This window comes from Dryas octopetala, chromosome 1 (assembly GCF_963921425.1).
Source record: "Dryas octopetala chromosome 1, drDryOcto1.1, whole genome shotgun sequence".
NCBI classification, from domain to species: domain Eukaryota; kingdom Viridiplantae; phylum Streptophyta; class Magnoliopsida; order Rosales; family Rosaceae; genus Dryas; species Dryas octopetala.
In genome coordinates this window covers 5,628,446-5,642,262 of record NC_141366.1, presented here as the reverse complement: position 1 = coordinate 5,642,262, position 13,817 = coordinate 5,628,446, and the positions used below count along the sequence as shown (strand labels likewise).

General features: G+C 35.2%; 2 protein-coding genes across 3 annotated transcripts; both read right to left on the bottom strand.

The window, feature by feature from the left end:
* Window positions 1-263: 263 nt before the first annotated feature.
* On the bottom strand, window positions 264-4,023 carry LOC147296908 (sodium/calcium exchanger NCL1-like). The gene is made up of 7 exons (XM_086229532.1): window positions 3,572-4,023; window positions 2,508-2,696; window positions 2,206-2,387; window positions 1,777-1,898; window positions 1,417-1,684; window positions 1,039-1,338; window positions 264-633 (listed from the first exon to the last, which is right to left on the bottom strand). Exons 1-7 carry the CDS (start codon window positions 3,939-3,941, stop codon window positions 385-387), a joined length of 1,680 nt encoding a protein of 559 aa, XP_086085658.1. The 5' UTR covers window positions 3,942-4,023; the 3' UTR covers window positions 264-384.
* A 1,671-nt stretch (window positions 4,024-5,694) lies between these two features.
* LOC147296907 (RNA helicase family protein) lies at window positions 5,695-13,168 on the bottom strand. Of its 2 annotated transcripts, XM_086241833.1 has the most exons (22): window positions 12,746-13,168; window positions 12,471-12,545; window positions 12,196-12,280; window positions 11,882-11,966; window positions 11,447-11,516; window positions 11,214-11,299; window positions 10,922-10,991; window positions 10,669-10,764; window positions 10,427-10,532; window positions 10,015-10,061; window positions 9,835-9,918; window positions 9,676-9,729; window positions 9,081-9,181; window positions 8,584-8,674; window positions 8,113-8,277; window positions 7,649-7,738; window positions 7,471-7,542; window positions 6,929-7,027; window positions 6,752-6,838; window positions 6,420-6,473; window positions 6,143-6,222; window positions 5,695-6,040 (listed from the first exon to the last, which is right to left on the bottom strand). In XM_086241833.1, exons 1-22 carry the CDS (start codon window positions 12,971-12,973, stop codon window positions 5,893-5,895), a joined length of 2,073 nt encoding a protein of 690 aa, XP_086097959.1. In that variant the 5' UTR covers window positions 12,974-13,168; the 3' UTR covers window positions 5,695-5,892. The 2 variants fall into 2 exon arrangements, with proteins under 2 accessions (XP_086097959.1, XP_086097968.1); XM_086241842.1 differs by lacking the exon at window positions 12,746-13,168 and having other exon boundaries at window positions 11,882-11,961; window positions 12,471-12,525.
* Window positions 13,169-13,817: the final 649 nt, after the last annotated feature.

The window sequence follows — 13,817 nt, the reverse complement described above, 5'->3', positions numbered from 1 at the left end:
ATAGCTATATATTCTCTTCTAAGATAAAGTTTAAATTATAATATGACACATCTATATTCAAATATTTGATTAACTGACTATATTTTTTTTTTGATGAGCCAAGCAATGACATTTCAACAGTGAATAATTTCTCCCAAGGCTCATTTCTGCTGCATCTTTCATCCAAAACACATATGACATATGGCAGGTAAGGCCTGCTTTCTACCTTGAATATATGGCAGCATCAACAACTATCTTATAGAATGCATGGATTCTTTTGGAATTCAAATAAAGCAGAAAATGTACACAAGTGTAGTTTGATTTTACACCATTTTCATCTATATTTCAGAAAATTAAAGACAAAATCTGACAGATTTGTAATGGATTGGTCGCAAAACTGCTGGCTTAAGTCCATCCAAAAACATTGGTAAGAACATAAAGCATCAGCAGTGATATGGGGTACAAACTGTATGCTATAATACTCGTCCAAAATGGGAATTTTCTGCTTAAGCTTGCAGCAAGACTCATCATTGTGCAAATAATTAAAACAACCAAAACTTCAGCAGAGACGTCCCATGATAAATTACGTATGTAAACAAGTGACAAGAAGATGGTCAAACCCATAATGTTGCTCATGAACACCCCACCATAAATCTGCAGAAAACATTTCAAGTGTCAGATAAGCATTTAGCTAGGTTGCTGTTCATAATCATATATGGCTAAAAATTTAACTTGAACTTTCTATCATATTCATAGGTGATATAGATGAATAAAAATCCATATTAGTTTTTCACATCAAACACATATGGAATTGCTATAAAAGAGAGCATTAGAACCTCATCAAACACCATGTGAATCAATATTCAGTTCAAAAGGAACTCAAACACCCCACTAGAAGCACAAATAGAGGAATTTCATGATGGACCATTACATGTATGTAACTAATCAGTGATCACAGTTCTATACGTCAAGGCTTCCTTGAGTAAGATGGTTATTATATCAGACATGCAAGCATATTTGATGATTACAACAAGATTTGAGTTGAAGAGAGAAACAGACCTCAGAAAGTGTTAAAGAGATGGCATTCTCTGTCTTCTCTCTTGCAGAAGTTATTGATCTCAGTGCCTGTCTGTAGTTTGTAGCCAAGGGTATCAAGACATATGAGACCAAGAATGAAGGGATGCTTGCAGCAGTAGAGAATTCTTGGACAGTTTGCATGAGGGGCATTGCAAGCCCAAGCGTAATGGCAGTGCCTAGAATCAATAAATAAGCAGCCTTAATGTGATTCACCCAAGATTTATCAGCACCCTTACTCTTCTTTTTCTTAGGCACCAGTTTCTGCTGCTCTTCCTTAGTTTTCTGCAAAGTGCAATTTAATGATCATGATGTAGTTTTTCTTAGCATTGGAATTTAGTCCTTCCAGGGCTGATTTTATACCTTGACATTGTTGCTAGGAAACCATTTATGTTCATGACCTTGACCATTGGCAGAGGGCTCAGCTGGAATAATCCATTTTGAGAATCCTTTAACAAACTCTGCCTTAGCTATTTGAGAATCACCAGAGATATCGAAGTCCTCCATCACCTTTTCCACGTAATCATTGTCATCCAAACCTACTTCTTCTATCTGTATTCCTAGGATCAATGCTCTCAGTTCATCTGCTGATATGTATGCATTATTATTCTTGTCAATTTTATGAAACAACCTGCAAACAGAATCAGGAAATGACTAAACAATGAGATCATGGCAATTCAACAATTCAGATAGAGTAAACTAAACATAGAACCTGGAACTTACTGTTCTATAGTGGATACATTAGGGTTGCTGCCTGCAGTGAGAAGACTCGGTAATAGGTTTTTCTGTACATATTTACGCATCAAATATTCAAGCCTTCTATCCTGAATCCATGGTTGAATTACCTGCATTTTTTTGTTTTTTTTTTTTTGTTAAAAAGTGCACAATAGTAGCTGCAAATTATAGTACTGCTTATCACACAGATCATCCATAGTGCATGACTACAAATATCCTGACTTGATTCTCATATTTCAACTTCTACAAAGCTCATCTTTGCTTAAATATTCAAAAGTATTCTTTGAATTCTAATATATGCAGTATGGTATGTCATCTTTTCATACACAAAAATAAAAAATGAATCTTTCCATGAATATATCTAATCATTGGCAGGCATATTCTGATAATCAGTGCTCTACTCGAATTTTGTGTTACCTGATAGGTGCAGTAAATCACAAGGAATGCAAATGTAATAAGCAGAGAAACTAAGATCACGATTCGAATTGCTGAAGCTGAATTGAGGATTTTCCCCAGCTGAAGAACAAGAAAGGGGATCATTGACACCATCATGATTCTTGCAGTATAGCTGGTTTCAACATCAGTTGTTACACCATACCCTGTAAAATGTAAATTAAGCACATATAGTACTCACAGATCAAAATTATTACTTTGTAGGCCTCTCTCTCTCTCTCTGAATGTATTGTGTAGTGCTTGTGAAGATAAGAGAAGAAGTAAACCAGTTAAACTGAAGAAGTTCTTATTTCCTGGATTTGATGAAGTTGGAGACTTGGAGAGGTCATGGCTGCCAAAAGCAACAACAGAACCCCAAACTAGTGTAAGAAGCATGATTGCTGACCCTGCAAGTAGGCCCATGCTCATTTCTGCCATTGCCTGTGCAGTGTCTGTAGTTCCTGTAACTCCAGTCACTGGAAAAGAAAGAAGTATGAATTTATGTAAGGAATTAATTACAAGACATATCACATTCATCTATTCGTATTTCATTAAAACCAAAGAATTATGACTTCAAAACATCCCTTCAAAATGGTAAAGCAATTACTATGCAAATACACATCCCAGACTCCCAGTACAAGAATTTATTTTACTTTATTTTTTTAAAGGAGGCTAGATTCTTAATAATCTAGGGAGATTATGTTTAATGGTCATCACCAATTAAATTGACTTTTTTTTTTTAATACTCTCTCTTCTTTCTACCTACTCTTTATCTATGTTTTTGTTGATATGGTAACATGGTCTGGAATTGGAATGAGAGGCAGTATACCTAATCTTGTCACCTTGTGATGAATAGACTGTATATAGTTCAATTCAAAGAACTACTCCTTTTCCTTTATTGTATCCAGAATAAGATTTACCAGGAAGAAATAAAAAACCTAGCTGACATTGAATAAAATAGTCTCTATTGATCTGATCATACATTAAAACAACTGAAGAACAGTCTAAAGAACAATTAACTACAATAGGTAACCATTGCAAATGGTCATTTTGTAATTTATGAAACTAGGAAATGGAAGACATGAATTTATAAAATATTCTATTGCTACCTCAACAGTTGATTACTTACATCTAGTTATCTCACCAATCATCTGTAAGTTGTACTGCATATTGAATGAAAAGCCCACACAACCAACCTATATCATGAATGCCAATAGAGGAAGTCCCTTCTAAATGAAATGTCTCATACATGGTTACAGGGATTACTCTGTAGGAAGATATGAATGAAGATCTATGCACCATATCTGATAAACATATATCTGCTAAGAAGCAGCTGGAAAGGAGAGCTTACCGAGTACCAATGCCACTTGTGGTATTGTGCGGAGCATGTGGAAAACACTAGCACCAAAGATACCGGTCCCAAAAAATTCAAAGAACAGGTCAGACCCTCTTGAAACGTACTGATCTGCAAGGGACAGCAAGACCTCATAAACTATGATCAAGAAAAGCAGCCCCCACAATGATGTTGCACAAGGCAAGAAGCCATAAGTGGGTTCACAAGTCACAGTATCTGCTTTAAGATTCAGCACTTCCAGGAATGAAGATTGACTTATTTTGTCTATGCCATCTGATATAAGATTAGAGTCTTTAACAGACCGGCTGCTTCCCAAATGGAGTGATTGGAGGACCAGAAAAATGATGAACAAAGCTGTTCTTGACATATCCAGAGAAATTAATCAGCTTGTGGGTGCAAAAATGAGAATGAGAAGCTGGCAATGAAGTACTGAGAAGCAATTTGACAAATGTGAAGGTTTTTGTTTTGACAAATTGACAAATGTGAAGGTTTAAATGAGCAAAATCATGCAAGTTGGGGTTTAAAATGGACAAAAGTCATGCAAGTTGTGACATTAGCTATCCCGTCTTTTCCTCCCCAAGAATATGAACAAGTAGGAACAAATAAAAGCTAGTCGATTAATGGAACAAGGCAGCAGATTGCACTATGACAGCAAGCTACTAACTCATTTGGCTTATTTGACTGAATCTATTCCCTCTATACTTGCTCCACAAATATTGCATACTGTTGAAATTAATAATGAAATAATGGGATAGGGGCACAAGAGTGGAAATCATTGAATAGCCATTGAATTTTAGTTGCCAGTATTTTCTAAGCCCAGCAGCCTCAGAGCTTTGAAATAGTATAAGTGAAGCACTGTATTTAATAGTGAACATTTGAAACTGACATATATATTAAATTGAACCCTGAGGAGATGGAGCAAAGCAAGCATTTTGTCAGAGGAGAGTAAAACATGCTAACGTGTGAATACCAATATTCAATAAGCTAATAGAATATCAACCTATGACTTTTAAGAAAAATTATTATACGTGACGTAATATTACTTAACATACAATAACGATGTAGTGTTACTAATTTATTAAAATCATAACATGTGGACAATTTTAAGAGTTTTTTCTTAAATTTTAAGATTTTTCCTAAATTTTATGATTTTAGAAATTAATTATTATACACATGTTATAATTTGAATAAATTAGTAATATCATATCATCATGGCACATGGTATTACAGTCACACCCAATAATTTCAACTTTTACGCCATTATAAAGATTCAGCGCTGAGTTGTATACTTTAATATTTACACGTCTCTTTCATTATCCTATTACTCTATTAGTATTATTATCATCTGGAATCTGTGGAATCTGGATAACTCACCGTACAGAGCTTTTTTATAGCCAAATTTCTTTTTTCTTTTTTCTTTTTAAAGAAAAAAGAAGGTTAAACGTTAAAGATCCAAATCCGGGCTTGCCTTATAGTTTGAATTCCATGGAATGGCAAAAGGTCCAGACTAATAATTGAAATAATCTACGACAGAGTATGGTCAAACCAAGCAACGAGGACCAAGTAGCCGCCCAAATGCCCATGAAGACATGCAGATAATTAAGGGTTTTTTTTTTTTTTTTTGACCACTACAGATAATTAAGGGTTGAATGAAGCTTTAGGCAGAAATTCTTGTGCCTACATCACCGTTGATTTTGTATTTTAAATAATTAAAGATGTTACGGCACATGTGATAATTGAACAGGTAGGACAAGCACAAATCGATATTTGCTAGTGGTATGAGGTGGGCTTTCATGGTTGTTTTTCATGTCTTACACTCTTCTTGTAATATTGAGATATTGTCTATAACGAAAAGTATATTTTCTGCCCCAAAAAATAATAATTTAAAGATGAAAAAAGAATAAAACCTGACAATGCAATTGAGATAACTATATCTGACCCACTCAAATTCAACCTAATCCATTAGTCAATGAGTGAGATATTGGAAGAAAGAATGAAACTCTATAAAACACAAAAATTTTAGGATTTGCACAAGGTTGCATAAATTGTTTGGATAAATTATAATAATAAAATTTATAGTTAATGAACATAAAGCATATTTTATGTGGAGGGGGCCAAAATAAAGTGAATAAAGACAAACATTAAATGGTAAAAATCTCATCGATATTTCTCAAGATTTTAATTGATATATTTACACGAAAAGTAATCTGAGTACCCTAAAAAAAAGTCCAGAATCCAAGTTATCAAGGCCATGGTGATTGCTTTCGTCTTTGTTCCGCGTATATTACCTATAACAACAACGATGCTGAAGGCAGAGCTTAGTGAAGCATTGAATTGGGTCGCTGGTGTTGGTAAAAATGTGGAGCTGCCTCTGTGAGCCAAGAAGGATCTATGGAAATCACATTCCGCATGTATTGCTTGTCAGTTGAGACAAGAGAATGGTATAGCACCCACTTGGGATTAACTCTGCAACACAATGAATTCACAAGGATTAAGATTGTTTAAGGCTCAAAACAATATCTCAGAAATTTTTTAGTCACTTATAAAAGTCAAATTCTCTTTACTAACCTGAATAACACAGATGAAGGGTGAATATAAACTTCTTGAGAACCTCTAAGAGTCTTGTACTCCCCACCATGACTCGATGCCTTCAGACAAGGAAACAAATCAATAAAAACATAGTGAAAAAATTTCACACAAGTCACTGTGAGCATAAATGAAAGAAGTTTCCCTAATAAAGGAAAACAAGATGAACTTATCATCTTAACCGGAAATAAGATGATTCAAATTCATAAAACTGAAAGAAACAAAGCATTAATGCAGAAGTAACAAGGAAATTACTCACTTGTAAACGACATGCATTAGCAAAAAACCCATAAGTAATTGCCTTTCTCACTACCTGCAAGATGCAAAGAGTCATAGCATTCAAAATACAACAAAAATATATGATCATTTTTATCCACTCCAAAAGAGAAAAGCTTCCACAGTTTCTTGAAAGAGCACATTCTAGAAATGATGACCCGAAAGAAAATGGATCGGTCCTCCTTGATTTCTTCTAGTTGGCATGTTCAAAGGAACCATTTATATGTTTTCTGAGGATGGTTAAAGAAGAAAAGTGGGATACTATTTTATATCTGAGAGATGAAAAGTCTCATAGGAGGGATGGCACAAACTTACCACCATGTCTCCGTCGCAAGATTTCAAGAAAATGCCTAATCTCTGAGCTGTTCTTCTGAGTTGTTCTCTAATTTCAATAACCTTTTTCTACACAACAATTACAACACACTTAAAAAAAATAAGGTGGAAAGACACCATCTGTTAAATTGATTAAAGAAGCTAAATACTGATACACACCATGGCCTGGTAGTTTACAAAGTTCTTATGACACCACTGCGAAGATTTACCAGACTGGAGAAACCCTTTGTAGACATTTAGGAAACTCACGTGGTCACCCTGCATGGAATCAAGAAAATCAAACAAGACTGCACATAGGTACGTATCAAGCCAAAACATCAAGCGGACATTTTATGGCAACTATGATTATGGAAGAAGTGGAATCAACTTGGAGTAGTTTACAACCATAATTTGGGCCAATTTTCAAACAGAAGTGAATAGGATTGGAAATATTCAGAAAAAAAAATCCATCACCAAAAAGAGTAGGGCTGCAAAAACCAGGAAAACAATTGGGTTCAATGCAGACCTGGTTTGACAATTTGGAGGCCTAAGAAAGGCATCCATTCTTACCAGATGACTAGCTACTAGTACAAAAGTAGTGATTCAATGTAAAATATCAACAATGTAAAATATCAACAAGGATAAAACCTTGATGTAAAGATGCTGCTAAATTGGTCGAACTTATTAACTTATGCAAATCCTTTGAAAATTCAATCCAATACCTCAGCAGCAGCAAATTTCAACCTGGCTTCATCCAGTTCCTTCTGTGATCCCCTACCAGAAACCCAGATAGACTGCAGGACAACATCTTAATTGTGAACTACTCAATGGAAGATTTCTTTTCAAGTTGCATTTTTCCACAAAACATGTTATAATGGTAAGAGAATTAATAGGATTTACTTGAATTGAGAGAATGGCAGCAATAGTAATTATCTCTTCCGAACACTCCAGTTGACCTGAAGATAAGATCATTTTTGAGATCATTGGATCCTGCAAAGCATTAAAATTAAACAAATGAGTCTAATTTCTATAAACATGATGATAAAGTAGAAGCATAAATGTTAAAGAACATGAAGAATTTCAAAAGAGAAAAATGACATATCGACACAACAGGAAAGCATTTTCACAACTGCTTTTAAAAGAAAAAATTGTTTACGAGAAAGGGGTTAGCTCCAGAAAACCTATTAGTGCATTCACTCATTCTGACATACGCAACAAACTGAAAATGTATTGCAGAACACAAGGATTGTAGTCCAAAATCAACCACATATTTTCGTAGAGGATAAGAAAAACATAAATACTCAAGGGAATAGATACAGGTCAGAAATACAGAACGATGATAACACATTGCATTTGCAACATACTAATGGAATCTCAGCAACTTGAAATCCAGTTGGTGAAGTAAGTTTGGCATCATCATCTAGGACACCAAGTGAATAAAGCACTTCAAGCGCTCGAACCATTGCTTCGGGGGATGGAGATGCTGGCCAATCAAAGCCCAAGATATTATCTATTCCCAAGGCTTTCAACTAGAAAGTAAGAGCACAATTATTAGCATCTACATGCTAGAAAAATATCTCAGTTCATAGTTAATTATTACTCATCAAATTATTGCATACAAATAGTCAGAAAGTCTGCAGGCAAATATACAGATATATTTTTCTGAAAGGATATACAATGTTATTGATGATAAAGAAGGCATGGGATGCTCATGGAAAAATTGATTTATTTGATAATGGTAGTCCGAAGTTATGTTCCTAGTGGCTATCCTGTAAAATTTCTCCTTACAACTAATGGTCCCATGGAAAGCATTGCATTGCAACATAATAGCAAACCTGAATCACACAGGAAACGAGATTTGATCTTTGTATTTCTGGAATCCCCTCAGCAGACATTTCCTTAACAAAATACTCTTCTGTATATAGCCTGGTTGCAGCCACAGAAAAATAAAGGAAAACAAGTAATTTTTCTTGAACTCAGAATTAGTGTGAAGAGCTGTGGCCATTAGTATATAAGGCATCTAACATAATACTTCTTATCAGAACTTATTCTGATACATAAATAACTTCTTATTGGATATATCTTTATCAACCTATATAATAATCTTGTAGTTACATTGTTTGATGAAGAGTCCTTAAATTCCCAAGTGATTTTTCTATTCTCTTTTAACAACATTATACCTTTTCTGATAATTAATTGTGGCGTTCCTTACCATTTATTGTATCCTCAAACTTATTGATGTTATATATATATATATTTTTTTTTCCACATAAAATATGCCACCAGTTCAGGCAACAAAAAGTGAAGTAAAAGAGCACAAAGAATTGCAGACCTGTAACATTTCCCAGGCCGAACTCTTCCAGCCCTACCGGTCCTTTGTCTAGCAGATGCCTTGGATATTGGTGCCACTACCAGATTTTCAATATCTGATATCTATGTAATGTACATACAGAAGTGCACAAAAAAAGAAGACAGTCAGATGTGCATTAAACTAAAAGGTATTGTTAGACCGAAATTATTGCCTTCAATATTAACAAGAATCATAAGTTCAAAGATTCATATAAAAACAAACAAAGTACAAAATTTTAAAAATAAAATAAAATAAAAGGTCCCAACATATAATAAATTGAATCTAATAGGCCCTCAATAGTACAACAAATTAAGTTATCCTAAAATAACTACAATACTTTCAGTTCATACATTTTCAAGATCAATCATGAAATTGTTTAATAACTCTTATACATAAAAATGAATACACTAGGTGGAGATATATAGTATATCAATCTGAATTTACTGATGAAAATGATGGGAAGGCTACTTATGTAGCTAGAATACATAAGCAATGAGCATACTCAGTTTAATAAATGTGTGTGTGTGTGTGTGTGTGTGTGTGTGAGAGAGAGAGAGAGAGAGAGAGAATGAAATACCGGGTTGTAGAATCGCTGCTTTGAGAACCCACTGTCAACAACATAGACAATGCCCTGTACCAATCAATGGAATATGGCTAGATGATGATACAATGCCTTATTGATTCAAAATGCAAACTCAAGTATTACGGATATTACTCTAAATAGCAGAGGTGTTACCTCCAAAGTTATTGAAGTCTCTGCTATATTGGTCGATATCACTACTTTCCTCTTCCCTCTAGGAGTAGGAGTGAACACCAGCTCCTAAAAAACAGAAAACAGACTCCGAAATCAGCTTTTGAATTTGAATCCCAAGCCAGCAAGAATAGTTCACCCAGGTACACACAAAGTATAACAAACCTGCTCACCACGTGGAAGTCCCGAGTAGAGAGGCAAAAGCATCAATCCTAAAACATGAAGATATTAACAATAAAAATTTAACGCATATAGTACAATCTCGAAATTTCTACTGTAAGAAAAAATTTCAGCCCTAAACAACAAAATAATTGCTATATTTATTGAACTAGAGAAAAGTCGGATTAGCTATGTGATAAATCTTTTACGTCACTCAGGGAAAAAAAAAAAAATTTCTCTAAATTCAAAACCAGAAATGGACTCTTTAGTCCCCAATGCAAGAACACACCATGCACACACATAGAATAATAGCATGAACATATGCATAATACTCTTCCATGTTGCAATAATTTGGAACTTGGATTGTCAAAATAAATAATTTCTGTTAGTATTGGTAAAGCTGCTACGTCGTCTGCACCTGATGAGTTCTTTCCACGGTTTTGAGCTTCTTCAGTAAGCAGCTGGACAGCAGCATCAATGTCATCTTGACCTGTAAGAAATACCAGAATATCTCCTGTTGGTTCCTACACAATAAAACCAGTAAGGTTCGCATAACTGGTAGAACTGAAAATATACGCATGTAGGCTTGCAGGATGTTTATACATGATATAAAAGTAGAAGGAAAACCAAGCACAATAGTGTCATCCAAATATGAGCTACCTGTTCATGAATCAATAATACCGTTGAAACAGCAGCCCGAAGATAGTCAGAGACAGGTTCCTCCATGAAATGAATCTGTACATTAAACCCTCTACCCTGAAAATTAAGAAGATTTACTGATGCCTTGATTATCTTATGCCAAACAGACAGCACAGTGTAACCCAAAAACTTCTTTTCCACACAAATGAAGTTGTCTTCTGAGATGAGATGAGATGAGAGAGAGAGAGGGAACAATTGTTTTAGTGTTACTTACCTCAACTGATAGGACTGCAGGCTCCATAATTGGTCCAACCTCCTCTGCTTCCGGTCTGCGACGCCGTTTGCTGGTTTAACAGTGAAAACACAAATGAATAGACGTTTTACTGAAAAGAACAGTGCACACAAGTTTGCCAATTTTGCAGGGCAGTGATTACAATCCTTGTTCCGTGAGTATAAATTTTCACGGAAATCTATGGTAACCACAAGCATTGTTAATAAAAAGTTAGTAACCCAAAGAACAAAAGAAAAAGAAAAAACAAACTGTGATCAAGATGCTAAAAACAAACCTGGGTTGAAAGAAAGCAGACATTGATTTTGCTTGTATTGTGGCAGATGAGATAATCAAACGCAGCTCAGGTCGGCGTCGTTGGATCTAGAATTTTAGGCTTCAGCAGATTTATAATATGAACCCCAAAAGAAAAGAAAAAAGAAACAAACTCATGAACCCCAAAAGAAAAGAAAAAAGAAACAAACTCTTTTTGTTTTTGTACCATCAATAATATGATAATAAAGCTGATACCTTTTTCAGGAGACCCAATAAAATGTCAGTTGAGATAGACCTTTCATGAGCCTCATCTACCATTATGACACTGTGACAAGATTACATAATAAGATATTGAGGGGAAAAAAGGAAGTGCAGAAATAAAGGTTAACGGAGTGACAATAATAATTTTTTTCATGCATATCATAATTCCCCCCTCTCCATAAATCAAAGAAAGAATCCCAGTCAATTGTGGACAAACCACTACCTGTCGATGTCAAAAGGCATGCAAGTTTATTTTGCATGCCAGAAAAACAACAAGAAAGCACATCATATCTCATTATTCAAAGGCACATTTGGTTTAAAACAGAATGGGTTCTAGGTTTCTTGAAAGTTGGGAAGTAAATAGAGGTAGATGGTATGATTCAAAAAAGAGGAAAGCAGTACAAAACTTACTAAAATCATAGCTAGTACCTATACTTAGTTAAGAGAGGATCATCCATCATTTCCCTGAGTAGCACACCATCAGTCAAAAACTTTACCATAGTTACACCCTGTGCTGCCAGAACAAGAAAACCATCATTCATGACATGAAACTACAAACAAACACATCAATGACATTGTATAAAGATATTCGTTCATATAGACTAGAATTTTCCAAATGATACTATGGTATGCCAATGCATACATCAGCATTTGCAGATAGATATGCCCTTATGGAAGGGAAAAGATAATCCAATAAGAGAAAGTTCAAGATTAAAATAATGAATAAATGGATCTCACTGTACTTGTAAAATCTTCAAATCGAATAGTGTAGCCAACTTCCTCTCCAACCTTGACCCCCATTTCTTCAGCCACCCTTGAAGCAACTGCCTGCAGAACAGTACCACCATTTATTTGTAAAAAACAAATATGTATTAGTCAAATGAAACCAATAAGATCAGCTATCAATTTAAGCGATCAAAATTAGTCTATAATATTTCATTAAAGAAACATAGTATACAAGTAATATCGCTTGCTTAATGAATGGCACATAAAGCACTAGCTAAAACCAATAATTCACCTGGACAGCCAGTCTTCTTGGCTGGGTGCACGCTATTAGACGACCACCATCAGCCCAACCTGCTTCTTTGAGGTACTGCAATTTCAGTAGACAACAATAAACATTGAATTCAAATCAATTCATTAATATTAATCCAATTCAGAGAAATTCCCATTTCAAAACCAACAAGTATGATTGAAGACTTATTTGGGTTGTTTAAAGGAACTGAAACACATTCTTGTTTTTTTCCCGAGAAACAAACAGACCCATTTGAGCACACAGCAAAAGAAGCGAACCTGAGGAATTTGAGTGGTTTTGCCGCTACCCGTTTCGCCAACTACAATGGTAGTTGCGTGAGTCTCCACCAAATAGAGAAGGGCGGTGCGGTACCTGAACACAGGTAGCCTCTGCCTCTGCCTCTCAATATTTGCATGCCCAGAAGAGGAAGTGAAGAATAGGACGCCCCCCTCTTCGTCGTCAACCAAGCGAGGCTTCTCGGCTCCTGGTCTCCAGAACTGTGACATTGTTGAGGTTCTTGCCTGTTGCGTTTTTTGGCTATATTGTGTAGTTCTTGATTTTCCACTGCAAGCGTTGAGTTTCAGAGCTTGGCAGCCAGTACAAGGCGCGCAGGCCAGTTCAACCTGAACCCCCGGACCTGTTGTGTACAAAGTGCCTGATTGAAACGGTTCGTTTTCCTTTGTTAGGGCAAATAGCCAATTAGGAATCTGATTCAATTGTGGAGAATTTGGTACATTTTTTATGCTTTTAGAGATGTACAAGGGCATGTTTAAAATGGGTCCATTCGTGCTGTATTTGGGCAAATCTATTTAATAATTAGACAGGCCAATTCAACTCAATTATTTTATATTTTAAGCTCAGCCCAGCTTATAGCCAGTACCATAATGGGTCATGTCGGATTTGTGCGGGCCGGGCCGGGCCAGGCCAGGCCAGGCCAATTATTTGTTTTTAAATTTTAATAATTATTTAATTAAAATTATTTTAAGTTATTCAGCATCGTCTTAATAATATTAGAAAGAAATTAATATTTCACATATAAGGATTACTTGTACAGTTGTACTATTAGAATATTGTATAAAAAAAATTAATGATAGAATATGTTTTAAGAAACTAACAATTAATAATGAATAACTTTCGAATAGAATTTATAATGTTGTATTTAATTTTCGGAAAATTTTTGAATTTAAATAAATATTTTTATTTATGGAGACAATTTATTTATTTTAACAATTTGAAAAAGAATTGAGAAAAATTAATATAAATGGGCCGGCCCAAGGCCGACACGGGTTTGGACCAACCCAGCCTATGATGAGCTCGTGCCGGACTGGCCCAACGGGATAGAAAATCTTG

Excerpts from the sequence above, each read along its gene's own strand:
- LOC147296908 (XM_086229532.1), bottom strand. The coding sequence starts at position 3,941 with ATGTCAAGAACAGCTTTGTTCATCATTTTTCTGGTCCTCCAATCACTC. Across the intron at positions 1,899-2,205 it reads TGATTTACTGCACCTATCAG|GTAATTCAACCATGGATTCA; the intron begins GTAACACAAAAT and ends AAAAAAATGCAG. Across the intron at positions 634-1,038 it reads TCTCTTTAACACTTTCTGAG|ATTTATGGTGGGGTGTTCAT; the intron begins GTCTGTTTCTCT and ends TGTTTTCTGCAG.
- LOC147296907 (XM_086241833.1), bottom strand. The coding sequence starts at position 12,973 with ATGTCACAGTTCTGGAGACCAGGAGCCGAGAAGCCTCGCTTGGTTGAC. Across the intron at positions 11,300-11,446 it reads TATTGGGTCTCCTGAAAAAG|ATCCAACGACGCCGACCTGA; the intron begins GTATCAGCTTTA and ends CTAAAATTCTAG. Across the intron at positions 9,730-9,834 it reads AGACTTCAATAACTTTGGAG|GGCATTGTCTATGTTGTTGA; the intron begins GTAACACCTCTG and ends TGATTGGTACAG.